This window comes from Mobula birostris, chromosome 2, assembly GCF_030028105.1.
Source record: "Mobula birostris isolate sMobBir1 chromosome 2, sMobBir1.hap1, whole genome shotgun sequence".
In the NCBI taxonomy this organism is placed as follows: domain Eukaryota; kingdom Metazoa; phylum Chordata; class Chondrichthyes; order Myliobatiformes; family Myliobatidae; genus Mobula; species Mobula birostris.
The window spans coordinates 179,466,452-179,484,820 of NC_092371.1; the positions used below are offsets into that span (position 1 = coordinate 179,466,452).

Sequence of the window (18,369 nt, forward strand, 5' to 3'; positions counted from 1 at the left end):
GGGGCTACTGAGGTGACTTTAAACTAGAATGGTTGGGGGGTGGGAATCAAATTAAAGAGGCTAGGCGAGAGGAGGTTAGTTCACAACAGGGGGATGGGAACCAGTGCAGAGAGACAGAGGGGTGTAAAGTGAGGGTAGAAGCAAAAAGTACTAAGGAGAAAAGTAAAAGTGGCAGGCCGACAAATCCAGGGCAAGCATTAAAAAGGGCCACTTTTCAGCATAATTGTATAAGGGCTAAGAGAGTTGTAAAAGAGCACCTGAAGGCTTTGTGTGTCAATGCAAGGAGCATTTGTAATAAGGTCGATGAATTGAAAGTGCAGATTGTTATTAATGATTATGATATAGTTGGGATCACAGAGACATGGCTCCAGGGTGACCAGGGATGGGAGCTCAACGTTCAGGGATATTCAATATTCAGGAGGGATAGATATGAAGGAAGGGGAGGTGGGGTGGCGTTGCTGGTTAAAGAAGAGATTAACGCAATAGAAAGGAAGGACATAAGCCAGGAAGATGTGGAATCGATATGGGTAGAGCTGCGTAACACTAAGGGGCAGAAGACGCTGGTGGGAGTTGTGTACAGGCCACCTAACAGTAGTAGTGAGGTCGGAGATGGTATTAAACAGGAAATTAGAAATGTGTGCAATAAAGGAACAGCAGTTATAATGGGTGACTTCAATCTACATGTAGATTGGGTGAACCAAATTGGTAAAGGTGCTGAGGAAGAGGATTTCTTGGAATGTATGCGGGATGGTTTTTTGAACCAACATGTCGAGGAACCAACTGGAGAGCAGGCTATTCTGGACTGGGTTCTGAGCAATGAGGAAGGGTTAATTAGCAATCTTGTCGTGAGAGGCCCCTTGGGTAAGAGTGACCATAATATGGTGGAATTCTTCATTAAGATGGAGAGTGACATAGTTAATTCAGAAACAAAGGTTCTGAAAGAGGGGTAACTTTGAAGGTATGAGATGTGAATTAGCTAAGATAGACTGGCAAATGACACTTAAAGGATTGACGGTAGATATGCAATGGCAAGCATTTAAAGGTTGCATGGATGAACTACAACAATTGTTCATCCCAGTTTGGCAAAAGAATAAATCAAGGAAGGTAGTGCACCCGTGGCTGACAAGAGAAATTAGGGATAGTATCAATTCCAAAGAAGAAGCATACAAATTAGCCAGAGAAAGTGGCTCACCTGAGGACTGGGAGAAATTCAGAGTTCAGCAGAGGAGGACAAAGGGCTTAATTAGGAAGGGGAAAAAAGATTATGAGAGAAAACTGGCAGGGAACATAAAAACTGACTGTAAAAGCTTTTATAGATATGTAAAAAGGAAAAGACTGGTAAAGACAAATGTAGGTCCCCTGCAGACAGAAACAGGTGAATTGATTATGGGGAGCAAGGACATGGCAGACCAATTGAATAATTACTTTGGTTCTGTCTTCACTAAGGAGGACATAAATAATCTTCTAGAAATAGTAGGGGACAGAGGGTCCAGTGAGATGGAGGAACTGAGCGAAATACATGTTAGTAGGGAAGTGGTGTTAGGTAAATTGAAGGGATTGAAGGCAGATAAATCCCCAGGGCCAGATGGTCTGCATCCTAGAGTGCTTAAGGAAGTAGCCCAAGAAATAGTGGATGCATTAGTGATAATTTTTCAAAACTCGTTAGATTCTGGACTAGTTCCTGAGGATTGGAGGGCGGCTAAGGTAACCCCACTTTTTAAAAAAGGAGGGAGAGAGAAACCGGGGAATTATAGACCGGTTAGCCTAACGTTGGTGGTGGGGAAACTGCTGGAGTCAGTTATCAAGGATGTGATAACAGCACATTTGGAAAGCGATGAAATGATTGGACAAAGTCAGCATGGATTTGTGAAAGGAAAATCATGTCTGAAGAATCTCATAGAATTTTTTGAGGATGTAACTAGTAGAGTGGATAGGGGAGAACCAGTGGATGTGGTATATTTGGATTTTCAAAAGGCTTTTGACAAGGTCCCACACAGGAGATTAGTGTGCAAACTTAAAGCACACGGTATTGGGGGTAAGGTATTGGTGTGGGTGGAGAATTGGTTAGCAGACAGGAAGCAAAGAGTGGGAATAAACGGGACCTTTTCAGAATGGCAGGCGGTGACTAGTGGGGTACCGCAAGGCTCAGTGCTGGGACCCCAGTTGTTTACAATATATATTAATGACTTGGATGAGGGAATTAAATGCAGCATCTCCAAGTTTGCGGATGACACGAAGCTGGGTGGCAGTGTTGGCTGTGAGGAGTATACTAAGAGGATGCAGGGTGACTTGGATAGGTTGGGTGAGTGGGCAAATTCATGGCAGATGCAATTTAATGTGGATAAATGTGAAGTTATCCACTTTGGTGGCAAAAATAGGAAAACAGATTATTATCTGAATGGTGGCCGATTAGGAAAAGGGGAGGTGCAACGAGACCTGGGTGTCATTATACACCAGTCATTGAAAGTGGGCATGCAGGTACAGCAGGCGGTGAAAAAGGCGAATGATATGCTGGCATTTATAGCGAGAGGATTCGAGTACAGGAGCAGGGAGGTACTACTGCAGTTGTACAAGGCCTTGGTGAGACCACACCTGGAGTATTGTGTGCTGTTTTGGTCCCCTAATCTGAGGAAAGACATCCTTGCCATAGAGGGAGTACAAAGAAAGTTCACCAGATTGATTCCTGGGATGGCAGGACTTTCATATGAAGAAAGACTGGATGAACTGGGCTTGTACTCGTTGGAATTTAGAAGATTGAGGGGGGATCTGATTGAAACGTATAAAATCCTAAAGGGATTGGACAGGCTAGATGCAGGAAGATTGTTCCCGATGTTGGGGAAGTCCAGAACGAGGGGCCACAGTTTGAGGATAGAGGGGAAGCCTTTTAGGACCGAGATTAGGAAAAACTTCTTCACACAGAGAGTGGTGAATCTGTGGAATTCTCTGCCACAGGAAACAGTTGAGGCCAGTTCATTGGATATATTTAAGAGGGAGTTAGATATGGCCCTTGTGGCTACGGGGGTCAGGGGGTATGGAGGGAAGGCTGGGGCGGGGTTCTGAGTTGGATGATCAGCCATGATCATAATAAATGGGGGTGCAGGCTCAAAGGGCCGAATGGCCTACTCCTGTACCTAGTTTCTATGTTTCTAAGTCAGTACCTTGAAATTCCTTGGCATTATCATTTCAGAGGATGCTCTCAATTGTGCCCCTGTAGAAAGTTCTTAGGATTTGGGAGCCCATACCAAACTTCCTCAACCATCTGAGGTGAAAGAGGTGCTGTTGTTCTTTTTCACCACACAACTTGAAGTTGTTTACCCTCTCAACCCCATAACCATTGATGTCAATAGGGGTTAGCCCATCTCCATTCCTCCTGTAATCCACAACCAGCTCCTTTATTTTTGTGACATTGAGGGAGAGGTTGTTTTTTTTGACACCACTGTGTCAGAGAGATGAGTTCTTCCCTGTAGGCCACCTCGTTATTGTTTGAGATAAGGCCAATCAATGTAGTGTCATTGGCAAATTTAATAAGCAGATTAGAGCTGTGGGTGGCGATACAATCATGGGTAGGTCCTACACCACTAGGTTCAAGAACAGTCATTAACCTTCAATCATCATGCTCCTGAACCAGTGTGAATAATGTCACAAACCTCAACACTGAATTGATTCCAGAACCTACGGACACACTTTAAAAAAACTTAAAACTCATGTTCTCAATATTATTTATTACTTATTCATTATTATTATTATTATTTTGTAGTTGCATAGTTTGTCTCCTTTTGCACACTTGATGTTTGTCTGTCTTTATTTGTGTTTTTTCATTGATTCTATTGTGTTCTTTGTATCTACTGTAAATGCCTGCAAGAAATTGAATCTAGGGCAGCGTATGGTGACATATATGCACTTTGACAACTAATTTACGCTGAACTTTATACTTAACGTTAACACTTTCAGGTATCTATGAACTTGGATTGTAGATCTCTCAACCTATCAGCATTTCTTAGTGTCCTAGCATTACTGAATGGCCTCAGTAACTTTGTCTCGCTTTCCATGGATTCTGCCTAATCTGTTGAGTGTTGCTAGATGAACAGTTCTTTTTTTCCAGATTTCCTGCATCTGCAGATTAAAAAATCATCTACAGGTCCTGCTTTTAAACTACTCTCTTCTGTGTAGGACATGACAGGATCTGAGCTGTTGGTTGTATTATCTGCAGTGACATGGTATTCTTCTTTCATGGGTTATTTACAGGGGCTGTTGGCCAGATGATAGTTCTTAGGACTCATAAATGAAAATGCTATGAGGGTATGATCTGAGTGAGGAGATTGGGCAACTATGGGTGTGGGAATATTTCAATCATCTGTTTTATATAAGACAAAAGAAATGGGAATGAGATACAAGGAAGGCTGGATATTGCCATATTCCATGATCCCTGGTTCTCTGATAACCTAACTCCATAGCAGCTGAGACCATAATCACTGGCATTCTCTCCTTGATGCAGCCACATCTATAAATACATACGTTTGTATGTGCATTTGTGTGAGTGTGTATGTATGAGCATGTGCTTGTTTATGTGTATATGTATGCATCAATGTTTTGTGCATGGCTGTGTGTATATGAGAATTTGTGTGCATGTTAGTATATACACCTGCAGGTTAGCTTGCACGTACATATTTATGCATGGATCCTTGATTTTTTCACCGAGAAACGGATTGAAATGGATTGAAAATAACATCTCCTCCTCCCTAACAATCAACACTGATGTGTGCTTAGCCCCCGCTCGAGTCTCTACACCATAGACTGTGTGGCTAAGCACAAATCAAATGCCATCTATAAATTTGTCGATTTTGCAACTATTGTTGGTAGAACTTCAATTGGTGACATGGAGGTGTACAGGAGTGAGATAGATCAGCTTGTTGAGTGGTATTGCAGCAACAACCATGCACTCAATTTCAGTAACACCAAGGAACTGATTGTGGTCTTCAAGAAGGGTAAGTCGAGGGAACATCCATCAGTCTTCATCGAGGGAAATAAAATGAAAAGGGTGAGCAGTTTCAAGTTCCTGGATGTCAACATCTCCGAGGATCAATTCTGAGTCAATCATATTGATGCAATTACAAAGAAGGCATGACAGTGACATTAGGAGTTTGAGGAGAATAAGTATGTCAAATTTCTAAAGATGTACTGTGGAGAGCACTCTAACTCCTAACACCATCTGGTATGGAGAATCGACGATACAGGATCGGAAAAAGCTGCAGGAAGTTGTAAACGTAGCCAGCTCCGATCATGGGCATAAGCCTCCTGAGCATTCAGGAAAGCTTAAAAAGGCAATGCTTCAAAAAAGGCAGCATCCATTATTAAGAGCCCCCATCAGCTGGGACATGCTCTCTTCTCATTACTACAATTGAGGAGAAGATACAGGGCCTGAAGAGAGACATTTAACGTTTCTGGAACAGCTTCTTACCCTCTGTCATCAGGTTTCTGAATGTACAACGAACCATGAACACTTCATCAGTTCTTTTTTCCTCTTTCTTATGGCACTATTTATTTAGTTTAATCTTTATATATACTTTTGTTGTAATTTATAGTTTTATTACTATCTATTGCAATGTAGTGCTCCCATAAGACAACAAATGTTATGAGACTGTATGCCTGTAATATTAAACTTGATTTGGATGCATAGATGAGTATGTTGCCAGGTTGGTTTGGGCATAAATCTCTGCTCACATGATACAAGAATGATTGTTAATGATTAAGTGAATTGTGCATGCAGCAAAATGCTTTGCAATTGATACTTTGCCAGTCATTTCTGCTCACCTAAATTATAAGGAAAGCCTAAATTCCAATCATCAAATAGAATAAACTGGAAATTGAAATGCACACAAAAATGTATGCTACATGGTAATTGACCTTGATATGGGTGATATCACGAAACACATTCCTGCACTGAAATTAGCGAAAAGAAGCATTAGCTCTGGCGTACACCTCCCTGATCACCTCCTGCTTCTTCAAGTTAAATCTAATGGCTTCCGAGCCTTTGAACAGGCAGGACATCCTACCAACAAAAATTCAATGATAAAAATGCTTGCCCTGTGGGTAATACCCAGAATGCCACACAAAAAAATCAAAATATTATAAAATATTATTGAATATTGGTCCCGGGTTCGAATCCAGCCAGCCGGCTCCCCTGCTCGCTTTCCATCTGTGGTGGCCTCTGAGCTGGTGATCTCTTTGGAAACTCACCCGGCAGAAGACAATGGCAAACCACTGCTGTAACTTGCCTCGTACACGATTCCCCACTACATCAGAGAGGCATGGAGGCAAATCGTCCGCTAACCGGAGAAACTCCGAATGCGACGTACCTTTCCTTTTATTAAAGGCACATTTTAACAATCCTCACAGGAACATTGGAGTGCCTGACATAACTACTTGCCAAATTACACAGAACTTGACAATGATGGATATGAGCTAAGCTGGTGTTCTCTTGAAATCAATAAATCTTAGTGTATTTGAATCAGCTGTTTTAAGTGTCACTTAACACAGCAGTTGTTTGGTTGTGCTGTATTCCTTGGGTGTCTTAATGTGTATTATATATTGCATTAAGTTAGAAATATGCCATAGCAATTTTTTAGACAGAATCTGAACATTTTACCAATTATATCCATGTCAAATAATGAGTGACAAGCTATAGCAATTCCATTTATTAGCAGTTGGTGGTTACTTGTGATGAGTGTGTTTGTAAAATGAGATATATTTGACAAAGGACTTCAGTTAACTCACATCTTACATTAAAAAAAACACTTGCAGATCATATGCCAACATTAAGAATCTTTAAGGTTGCATTTTATTACATGATAAAGTTCTATTTGTTCATATATTTAATATCCAGATTCTGCTTTACAGAGATACTTTACAATTACCCAACCCATTTATAATATGCAGTTTAAAGTCATAATTGCAAAGTCACAGAATCAACAGTTTCATATACTTCAAAATTGTTATGGTTATAATTATTTCTACACCTACACCATTAATTGAAACTTCTTTATTTAATTGTTGTTTGATGATTGTCAATCACCTCCACAATAGTTTTCTTAAAAAAATACAGAATTCAAATCTAGAACATACTTCTTATAAGTTCTACTTTTGAAATACAATATAATTTTACATTTAAAGTGGCATGTACCTTTCCCTTGTCAAATGCTATTTGGCACCATATAGAATTATTAGAAAAGTCAAGTTATAAAATCATTCAAAATTCTTAACAAATCAATGATGATATCAATGGTAAATTTATTCTTAGTATTTATAGTGCCTTGAAAAAGTATTCAGGCTCCACAACTATTTTCACATTTCAGTCTCATTTTCTAAATTAAAATATTTCAGTAGGATTTTTTGTTAATCTACAAAACATTGAGTATTATGTCAAATCAAAAGAAAAATACCAAAAACTGTCAATAATTTATTAAAAATTTAAAGCCTATATTGTGAGGCTGAAAAAGTATTCATCCCCCTTTGTAATTACTAGGCTAAGTTTCCTCAGGTGCTATATATCACCTTACCCAACTCACCCAATTTATTGATGTAGAAAATTAGAGGATCACATGTTTTCAATGAATTCATAAGAGTAAGTACCCCTTCTCTCTGTAAAGTCCAACAGTATGATAAACTTTCAACAGATGAAACCAAAATGAAGACAAACCAACATTCAACACAAGTCAGAGAAATGATAATACTGAAGCACAAATTGGGAGAAGGGTAAAAGACTGTCTCAAAGGCACTGAACATGAAGACTTTGCAAAGCATCGTTTGGAAGATACTGTAAAGATCTGGAAGAAGGACTTGTGGACAGATGAGACTAAAGTGGAACTTTTTGACCTCAACACTAAGTGGTATTTGTGGCATAAATCTAATACTGTGCACCAGCCAGCTAATACCATCTCTATTGTAAAGTATGGTGGAGATAGCATCATGCTATGGGGATGCTTTTCAGCAGCAGGGACTGGAAATCCGGTCAGACTTGTTGGGAAGATGAATGCTGCTGAAAACAGGGAGATCCTGGATAAAAATCCGCTAGCCTCTGCCAGAAAGCTTAAACTGGGGAGGAACGTCATCTTTCAGCAGGGCAATGACCCAAAGCACACTGCCAGAGCAACAATGGTGTGGTTTCAAGTGAAGAAAATTGATATCCTTGAGTGGCCCAGTCAGAGTCCTGACCTTAACCCGATTGAACACCTCAGGCACAATCTCAAGATTGCTGTCCAACACCCCTACAGAGACTTTTCAAGAAGACAGCTGGCTGAAATAGCTGCAAGAGGTGGTTCAATTGAGCAAAGGGGGAGGGGGGAGATGAATATTTTTGAACTGCTGACATTTCAGGTTTTGAATTTTTTGTTTTTCATGCTTTACAATTTTCCCTGTTTTTTTGGGCTCTAAAAACGAAGCATCTGATTCATAAATAAAAAGTCACAGTTAAATTGATCAAAATCCCTAGTTGTAATATTCATATATGTGAACAAAAGGTTGGGGGCTGAATAACTTTATTTTTTAAAATTCTCTTGCTCTCAGTTTTGGTTTACAAACAGGTCAAAAAATGACAACTTTGCATAATTATCTTATATCTAAAATATATCTTGTTCTAAAATATGGTTATTATAAATCATTCAGGAAAACAATGAGTGACATTTTTCAATTTGGAAGGCACCTACCAACCTTCTTGAGATACAGATGTATAATTAGCTGGAAAAATGCCGACCTTTCCTTGGAGTCGTCCTTCCCACCAGTCAAAATGAGAATTAGTTTTGGATATCACTGTAATTACATCACCTGAATTGAAGCTCAGATCACCTGCTGCTTGTCCCTCAAAGGAATACATTGCTGTCACTGTTAAAGGTTTTTCCCATGGATTTTCTGAGAGACAGAAAATGAATATAAATATATATACTTGAGCTGAACAGAGTTAGAAAATCCACAGTATATATTCTGTCATAATAGAAGATTGGGTGACTGGCAGGAAGCAAAGAGTGGGAATAAAGGGGGCCTTTTCTGGTTGGCTGCCAGTGATGTGGTATTTCGCAGGGTCAGTGTTGGGACTGTTTTTTTTCATGTTATATGTTACTGATTTGGATGATGAAATTGATGACTTTGTGGCCATGTTTGTGAATTCTAGCAAAAATTATTTAAAATTTGTTACGTGTTTTTTTCCACATATAGCTCGGTATTCACAAACACATTTGCAAACAACGGACATACTGCACACGCACTCAAGGCCACAAGAACACACATTATTAAAATTAGCACAAATACAATACAGAAAGAAAACCAAAAGTCTACAGTAGTAGTAGTACAGGAATCAAAATAACACTTAATCGCTCACTAAGCAGAAGGTTAGAAGGGAGCTACAGATCCGACAATCTTACCTGCAGCCTGTTTCCTCCCCTCTCTCGAATTCTGACTTGGTGTACTTGCCCTTATCTTCTTAGCCCTAGCACTGGCTGTGACCGACCCCAAGACAAAACTCTCTGACTTGCAAAGAAAGTGTCCCATTTTATACCCATCAAAATCCCTGGCACTAGTGCTTTTCCATTCCCTGGTGGTACCAGCTGCACCCCCTTACTTCTTACGACTTGAAGCCCAAACATGTTTTTCACCATTTTCCACTATTATGGCTGTAAACTTGCACTTCCTTGACTTTGCAGCCCTTGTGACTCTCACATATTGTTAGTGAATTGTTGCAGTGTGTACTACTGATACCTCCAAATTATGGATTGGGAGGTAATTGCTTGGCTGAAGATGGCTTCACTTTGTAGTTCACTCCTTTTTTTTTCTCCCCGGAAAGCTAGTTTTCTTTGGAAAATATTATGTTTTCTTTGATATTAACTTCATTGAAGCAGGTTGATATCCTCTGTTTCTCTCTAACAGTGAGACATATCCTATCTGCTAACAAAATTTAATACTTTTTAATCTATTAGCTGCATTTGTCCATGACTTATATGCAAGTATAAAAGCATCTTCACACTGAGAACACTTTTTCTTGAACTGTGTGCAGACTTTGATGAACGCAAGTTTCGGTGAGGAGGGTGAGCATCAACAAGGTATCATATGGTATAATTTTTTTGTTCTTTTTGTTAGAACATAGAACAGTAAAACACTGGACAGGCCATTTTGGCCAATGATATGCCGATCCTGATGCCAGTTTATACAGTGTCCTTCTCCGGTGTCTGCAACATCTTCTAAATCCATTGGAAATAGAAGTGAACAAGCAGTGTACACACTCTCAAGCGAACATTCACTGGCAATTGGTTTATTAGACCATAAGATATAGGAGTATATGTTGAGGTCCGACTTACTAGCCTATAGTTTCCTTTCTTCTGCCTCTCTCCCTTCTTGAAGAGTGGAGTGACATTTGTAATTTTCCTATCTTTCGGAAGAATTTAGTGATTCTTCAAAGATCATTACTAATGCCTCCACGATCTCTTCAGCCACATCTTTCAGAACCCTGGAGTATACACTGTCTGCTCCAGGCAGCTTATCTACTTTCAGACCTTACAGTTTTCCAAGAACTGGTGAGTCCTACAACTGCTGGTGAGTCAGTATCCTCGCAAAAACTACACCATGAAGACAAAAGAACATTCCAAGCAACTCTGCAAAAGGGTTATTGAAAAGCAGAAATCAGGATATGGTTACAAGAATAATTCCAAGTCACTGAATATCCCTTGGAGTACAGTAAAGTCAATCATCAAGAAATGGAAAGAACATGGCACAGCTGCAAATCTGCCTAGAGCAAGCTGTCCTCAGAAACTTGAGTGACCATGCAAGAAGGGGACTGGTGAGGGGGCCACTGAGACCTATGACAACTCTGGAGGAGTTACAAGCTTCAGTGGCTGAGAGGGGAGAGAATGTGCATACAACAACTGTTGCCCAGGAACTTCACCAGTCACAGCTTTATGGGAGAGTGGCAAAGAGAAAACCACTGTTGAAAAATACTCACATGGAATCTTGGTTAGAGTTTGCCAGAGGCATGTGGGAGACTCTGAAGTCAGCTGGAAGAAGGTTCTATGGTCTGATGAAACCAAACTTGAGGTTTTTGGTCATCAGATTAAATGTTGTTTGACATAAGCCAAACACCACACATCATCAAAAACACACCGTCTCTGCCATGAAGCATGGTGGTGGCTGCATCAAGCTGGAAGGCTTGTGAAGGTAGAAGGTAAAATGAATGCAGCAAAATACAGGGGAATCTTGGAGGAAAACCTGATTCAGTCTTTGAGAACACTGAGACTTGGGAGGTTTGTTTTCCATTAAGACAATGACCCCAAACATAAAGCCAAAGCTACACAGAATGGCTTAAAAATAACAACATTAATGCCCTGGAGTGGCCAGATCAGATTCCAGACCTCACTCTGTGGCTGGGCTTGAAAAGGGCTGTTCACTCACGATTTCCATGCAATCTGACAGAGCTTGAGCAGTTCTATGAAGAAGAATGGGGAAAAATTGCAGTGTCCAGATGTGCATAGCTGATAGAGACCTATCCACACAGACTCAAGGCTGTAATTATTGCCAAAGGTACATCTACTAAATACTGACTTGAAGGGTGGGAATACTTATGCAATTATTTTGTGTTTTATATCTGTAATTAATTTAGATCACTTTGTAGAGATCTGTTTTCACTTCAACACAAAAAGAGTCTTTTTCTGTAGATCAGTATCAAAAAAGGCAAATTAAATCCACTGTGATTCAATGTTATAAAATAATAAAACATAAAATCTTCCAAGTGGGGGGGTGAATACTTCTTATAGGCACAGTCGATGAGATCCTAAATGACTGTTTTGAGTCAGTGGACTAGTCCAGATTCAAAAACTCAGCAGCCAACCTAAATGAGTACGCCACCTTTGACACAGACTTCATCAGTGATTAGAGGACTATGCATCAAAGAAGCCAATGCAAGTATTCCCTAACTGGAAATCACAGACGGACTGAGAAATACACTGTCTCCTGAAATTCAGTTCTGCAGCTTTCAAGTTGGGCAATTACGAGATATACAGGAAATCTATGTTTGACTTTCGCAAAGCCCTTGGGGATGCAAGAGTCAATATCAGCCCAAGCTTGAGCTTCACACTAGCCACACAAACACGTAGTGATTGTGGCCTAGCTTGCATGCAATAACAGACTATCAAGCCTAATTAGGCAGTATCACAGGAAATAAGGGATACCTAAAATTATAAAATTTCAGTGTTCATATCAATGGATTGTAGACTACTCAGATAGAACATAAGGTGTTATTTCTCTGGTTTGCCACTGGACAATGAAGAAAGCTGAGAGTGGACAGGTCAATGTGGGAACGGGAAGGAGAATAGAAATGATATGCAACTGGGAGCTTGGGATGGCCATCACAGAACACTGCAAACTGGGCATCTCATCTGGGCTTGTCCCACTGCTATAAAGGAGGCAATGTAGGTTGGAGGGGCTGAATAGAGTATGACTACTTGCAGAAAGTAATTAGGCCAGATAATTGATGTCTGCTGTATGCAATTTAAATAATTGTTTCTTAGCTTTATTCTTAGCATTTTAAAGTTCTATTAGGTAAATTTACAGCATATTTAGATTTAGTGTCAATTTAATACAGATGCATCTATTATTCTTAAGATCACATATAGAATTGATTTTCTTAAATGACATCCAGCAGGCAAGAATTAGCATTAGAAAACAATCCAGATGGGGGGAAAAATTGTGTTTTTTAAAACAGATGTTGAAATGTTTCAATAAGATTAATTCCATGACAAATTTTGACATTTTTACTGCTTCAGTGTTGGCTGCAATAAAGATCACCATGAATTACACTTGAAATTCTTGACTGTAGTTAGAACTAACTTCACATGTTATGCACTACTTTCATTAATATTTATTTTGAAACGCAGTTGGCTGGTATGCATGCATGAATCTGTCACTTCACTCAAGTGGATATGAAAATCCCATGGAAATTCTGTTTTCAATTTATATTTAAAGTACACACATACATCAAATTTGAAATTTTTACTTAAAGCCTAACAGTATATAACTATGAGAAGCATAGATAGTCAGAGCCATTGCTCCATAGTGACATTGTCAAATATTAGAGGGCACAGCCTTAAAGTGAGAGGGGCATGTCTAATTGAGATTTATGGGAAGATTTTTTTTGCACTATGGTAGGTGCCTGGAACATGCAGGGGGGAAGTAGTTGAAGCAGATACAATAGCAATGCTCAAAAGGCATTTAGGCAGACGTGGAGATGCAGAAGATGTATGGATAGAAATCGCGTACAGGCAGATGAGATTAGTTTAAAGTGGCAATATGGTCAGCACAGACATTGTGAATTGAAAGGCCTGTTCCTGTTCTGTGCTGTTCTATGTTCAATAAAAGGAAACAATATATTTCTAGTGCCCTCTAGTTTTGCTATGTTAAGCCAGGTTGCAAAGGACAGCAGCAATTACTTTGAAGACAGTAGCATTTCAGACTTAGCACTAAGCTACCTGACCTCTCGGTATTTCACAACTGGCCATTATCTGACACGCCAAGGGTGCGGCCAAAGGGTTCGGCTCGTCTTTGGAAGCCTAGGATCTCGGGGCTCTGGAGACGGACGGATCGAAGGTCGGTGCCCCGACAAACTGGTGTGTTGTGGGAACTGGAAGATCTTTGGCTGTGTGATAGAGACCTGAGATCTTTGGGAACAGAGCTTGGAAAAAGCGACACAATGGACTTTTAACATCATAAACCAGTGAGTTGTTTGTTAAGTCTCCTCTCTTGCTGTGAAACGGAGACATCCCCTTCTCCCTTATGTTGAATATGGGGTGAACGTGTAGTCTTTGCATTACTGCAAGTCTATGTCTTTGCTGTTGTTTTTGCTGCACGCTGGAGTGCTCAGTGACGGGTGCCGATGCTTTTTTTTTGCTGGTGGGGGGATGGGGGTTTGTGCTTGCTGCCAATTACATGCGGGAGGGAGGGGAGCTGGGGGGGACTTTGGGGTTCTAACTGTTTAACTGTCATTCATTCTTTGGGCCACTCCTCTATTTTCATGGATGGTTGCAAAGAAAAAGCATTTCAGGATGTATATTGTATACATTTCTCTGACATTACATGTACCTTTGAAACCTTTGAAAAGACTTTTACTAACTTCTTACTGCATATTTTCAGTTGTCACTTTTTGCTTCAATGGTGTACTGATTTTGTTGACTATCCATTTTATTTTATTTATATATTTAAAATTCCTTTTGATGCTTGAAAATGTTTTCTGCAATCTGACACTACTTCCCTTGTCCTCAATTGAAAATTTGCACTTTATTTTAAAGGAGACTTGTAATTTAGTATTATTTACATCACTCTCCATAATTGCACTAAACAGTATGGCCTTTGTTTTGCCCTTATTTTGTTTTAATTTCACCAAACAACATTCAGATCACACGCTCCAAGCATTAATTATAAAACTTGAAATTCTATTTGAAAATGTATTAGCAAACCCGACAACGAGTTATGGATAGCAAAATCTGGTAGAAAAATCTCAGCATGCTACAACATGAAATGATGCTCTTGATAGTCAGTTTCAAATATTGGAATGTACTTAACACAAACAGCTAACATACTCGTGCACAGCAGATGTACACAGAAGCAAATGACCACTAGTCTATAGATCTCAAAGTTTAAAGTTCCTTTATTATTAAAGTACATTTATGTCAACATATACAACCCTGAGATTCATTTTCTTATGGACATGCTCAATAAATCCATAATAGAATAATAGTCATAATAGAATCAATGAAAGAGCACCCCAACAGTGTGCAAAAGACAACAAACTGTGCAAATACAAAAAGAAGGAATAATAATAAACAAACGATACATAAGAACATGAAATGAAGAGTACTTGAAAGTGAGTCCATTGGTTGTGGGATAGGTCAAGTGAAGTTGAAGAAAGTTATCCCCTTTGGTTCAACAGTATGATGATGAGGGGTAGTAACTGTTCCTGAACCTGACCATTTAAGTCTTGAGGCTCCTGTACTTTCTTCCTGAGGGCAGCAGCGACATGTTCTTGGTGGCAAGGATCACTGACAATGGATGTTGCTTTCCTGCGACAACGTTTTGTATAGATTTGCTCAATGGTGGGGAGGTCTTTACCTGTGACAGACTGGACCGTTTCACTTCTCATATGATCTTCTCTGCCAGGCTGTGATACAGCCAGTCAACATTCTCTCCATTACACATTTATAGAAGTTTGTCAAAGTTTTCCATGTCGTGCTGAACCTTCGTAAACTCCTAAGGAAGTAGAGGTGCTGCTGTGCTTTCTTTGCAATTGCACTTATTGTGCTTGGCCCAGGACAGGTCCTCCAAAATATTAACACTGAGGAATTTAAAGTTGCTGACCCTTTCCACCTTTGATACTTTGATAAGGACTGGCTCATGGACTTCCTCCTTCTGGTTTCCTCCTTCTGAAATAAATAATCAGTTCCATTGTCTTGCTGACGTTGAGTTAGAGGTTGTTGATGTGGCACCACTCAGCCAGATTTTCAGTCTCCCTCCTATGTGCTGACTCATTACCATCTTTGATTTGGCCTTCAACAGTGGTATCATCAGTAAACTTGAATACAGCATTGGAGCTGTCCTTGGCCACACAGTTCTAAGTGTAAAGCGAATAGAGCAGGTGGCTAAGCTTACAGCCTTCTGGCACACCTGCGCTGATGTACATCATGGAGGAGATGTTATTGCCAATCTGAACTGACTGAGGTTTGCAAGTGAGGAAACAGAGGATCCAATTGTGCAAGGAGGTATTGAGGCCAAGGTCTTGAAGTTTATTGATTAGTTTTGAGTGGATTATGGTACTAAATGCTGAGCTGTAGTTGATAAAGAACATGCTGATGTATGCATCTTTAGTGTCCAGATGTTCCAGGGTTGAGTGAAGAGCCAGTGAGAAGGCATCTGCTTTGGACCTGTTGCTCCATTTGGCAAATTGGAGTAGATCCAAGATGCCTCTCAAGCATGTGCTAATAGGTTTGAATACCAACCTCTCAAAACATTTCATCACTGTGGATGTAAGTGCTCCTGGACAGTAGTCTTTGACGCAAGTTACCACATTCTTCGTAGGCACCAGCATAAATGAAACAGGTGGTTACCTCAGACTGCCGAAGCAATAAGTTAAAGATCTCAGTGCTTTAGTATTTTGCCAGGTACCCTGTTTGGGATGGATGATTGTTGTGGATTCGCCATCCTGAAGGCTGCTCACACATCAGCCTCAGCAACTAAAATAACAGGATCATCAGGACCTATGGGAGTGATGGTCAAAACAAACATAGAAGGCACTGAGCTCATCAGGAAGCAAAGCCCTGTTGTCGCCTATGTTGCTTGATTTAACCTTATAAGAGGTAATAATATTCAAGTCCTGCCACAACTGTTGAGCATCCTTCATTGATTCAAGTTTAGTCCATTATTGCCACTTAGCTTGTTGATGATTGATTGTACCTGGACCTCTGATCTTGCTCTCAGCACATTATAGATCTCATGGTTCATCCAGGGCTTCTGGTTGGGGAAGACTCTGAATGATTTTCTGGTTTTAATAAAGTCTGTGACGAATGTTTTAATAAAGTGGAGTATTCATCAGATCCACAGATGAGTCCTTAACATAGCCAGGTCCACCAACCCAAAGCAATCCCATACCCACTCCTCTGCCTCTCGCACTGCCTCATTGTTGTCTTAATCTCTGCAGCTTTGCTCGTTAGTCTTTGTCTGTACGCAGGTAGGAGGACAGCCAAGTAATCCGATTTAGCGAAATACAGTCTAGGCGTGGAACAGTAGGCATTCCTTATCTTAGTATAACAGCAGTCTAATATGTTGGGACCTCTGTTGCTACAGATTATGGTGGTGGCATCCGTTAGTCTTGCGAGACCATGGATCTGAACCTGGAAAGTCTACTGGAGTGTCCTCTCCAGGGCACAGGCCTGGGCAAGGTTGTATGGAAGACCGGCAGTTGACAATGCTGCAAGTCTTCCTTCTCCACGACACCGATGTTGTCCAAGGGAAGGGCAAAGGCCGATACTGCTTGGCACCAGTGTCATCACAGGAGTTGCCAGAACGAGGTTGAAGGCAATGTCAGACTACCTTAGGGACTCCAGCTCCCGATTTGTCCTTAGGGTTTACTCCCGAAGCCTTTCCCATGAGTGGGTATGGCCGCAAGGCAGCGGGGGTTTGAAATCAGAGTTTTCCATAGAAAACCATAGAAACCATAGAAAAACTACAGCACAGAAACAGGCCTTTTGGCCCTTCTTGGCTGTGCTGAACCATTTACTGCCTAGTCCCACTGACCTGCACACGGACCATATCCCTCCATACACCTCCCATCCATGTATCTGTCCAATTTATTCTTAAATGTTAAAAAAGAACCCGCATTTACCACCTCGTCTGGCAGCTCATTCCATACTCCCACCACTCTCTGTGTGAAGAAGCCCCCCCCCCAGTGTCCCCTTTAAACTTTTCCCCCCTCACCCTTAACCCATGTCCTCTGGTTTTTTTCTCCCCTTGCCTCAGTGGAAAAAGTCTGCTTGCATTCACTCTATCTATACCCATCATAATTTTATATACCTCTATCAAATCTCCCCTCATTCTTCTACGCTCCAGGGAATAAAGTCCTAACCTATTCAACCTTTCTCTGTAACTGAGTTTCTCAAGTCCCGGCAACATCCTTGTAAACCTTCTCTGCACTCTTTCAACCTTATTTATATCCTTCCTGTAATTTGGTGACCAAAACTGAACACAATACTCCAGATTCAGCCTCACCAATGCCTTATACAACCTCATCATAACATTCCAGCTCTTATACTCAATACTTTGATTAATAAAGGCCAATGTACCAAAAGCTCTCTTTACGACCCTACCTACCTGTGACGCCACTTTTAGGGAATTTTGTATCTGTATTCCCAGATCCCTCTGTTCCACTGCACTCCTCAGTGCCCTACCATTAACCCTGTATGTTCTACCTTGGTTTGTCCTTCCAACGTGCAATACCTCACACTTGTCTGTATTAAACTCCATCTGCCATTTTTCAGCCCATTTTTCCAGCTGGTCCAAGTCCCTCTGCAGGCTCTGAAAACCTTCCTCACTGTCCACTACACCTCCAGACTTTGTATCATCAGCAAATTTGCTGATCTCTCTTAGATGGACTGCCTTCCCAGGCTGACGAACTCCATCTGCTCCAGGGGTCACCAACCTTTCTTGCACAGCGGACCAGTTTAATATTGACAATATTCTTGCGGACCGGCCAACCGGGGGGGGGGGGGGGGGGTGTTAATCATGACCGGAATATAGATAAGTCAACTATAAGTCACTTATCAGTGGCTAATACACTCAATTTTGCTTCTA

At 40.6% G+C, this 18,369-nt stretch overlaps 1 protein-coding gene across 2 annotated transcripts in view; it reads right to left on the reverse strand.

Moving 5' to 3' along the window:
- Nucleotides 1-6,728: 6,728 nt before the first annotated feature.
- sh3yl1 (SH3 and SYLF domain containing 1) overlaps nucleotides 6,729-18,369 on the reverse strand; it is a 113,117-nt gene continuing 101,476 nt past the window's right edge. Inside the window, exon 9 of one of the 2 annotated variants that reach the window (XM_072278348.1) lies at nucleotides 6,729-8,904. In XM_072278348.1, coding sequence (XP_072134449.1) covers nucleotides 8,699-8,904 — 206 coding nt within the window. In that variant the 3' untranslated portion in view covers nucleotides 6,729-8,698. The remainder of the gene's footprint in view (nucleotides 8,905-18,369) is intronic. The other variant, XM_072278338.1, reaches the window with a different exon arrangement.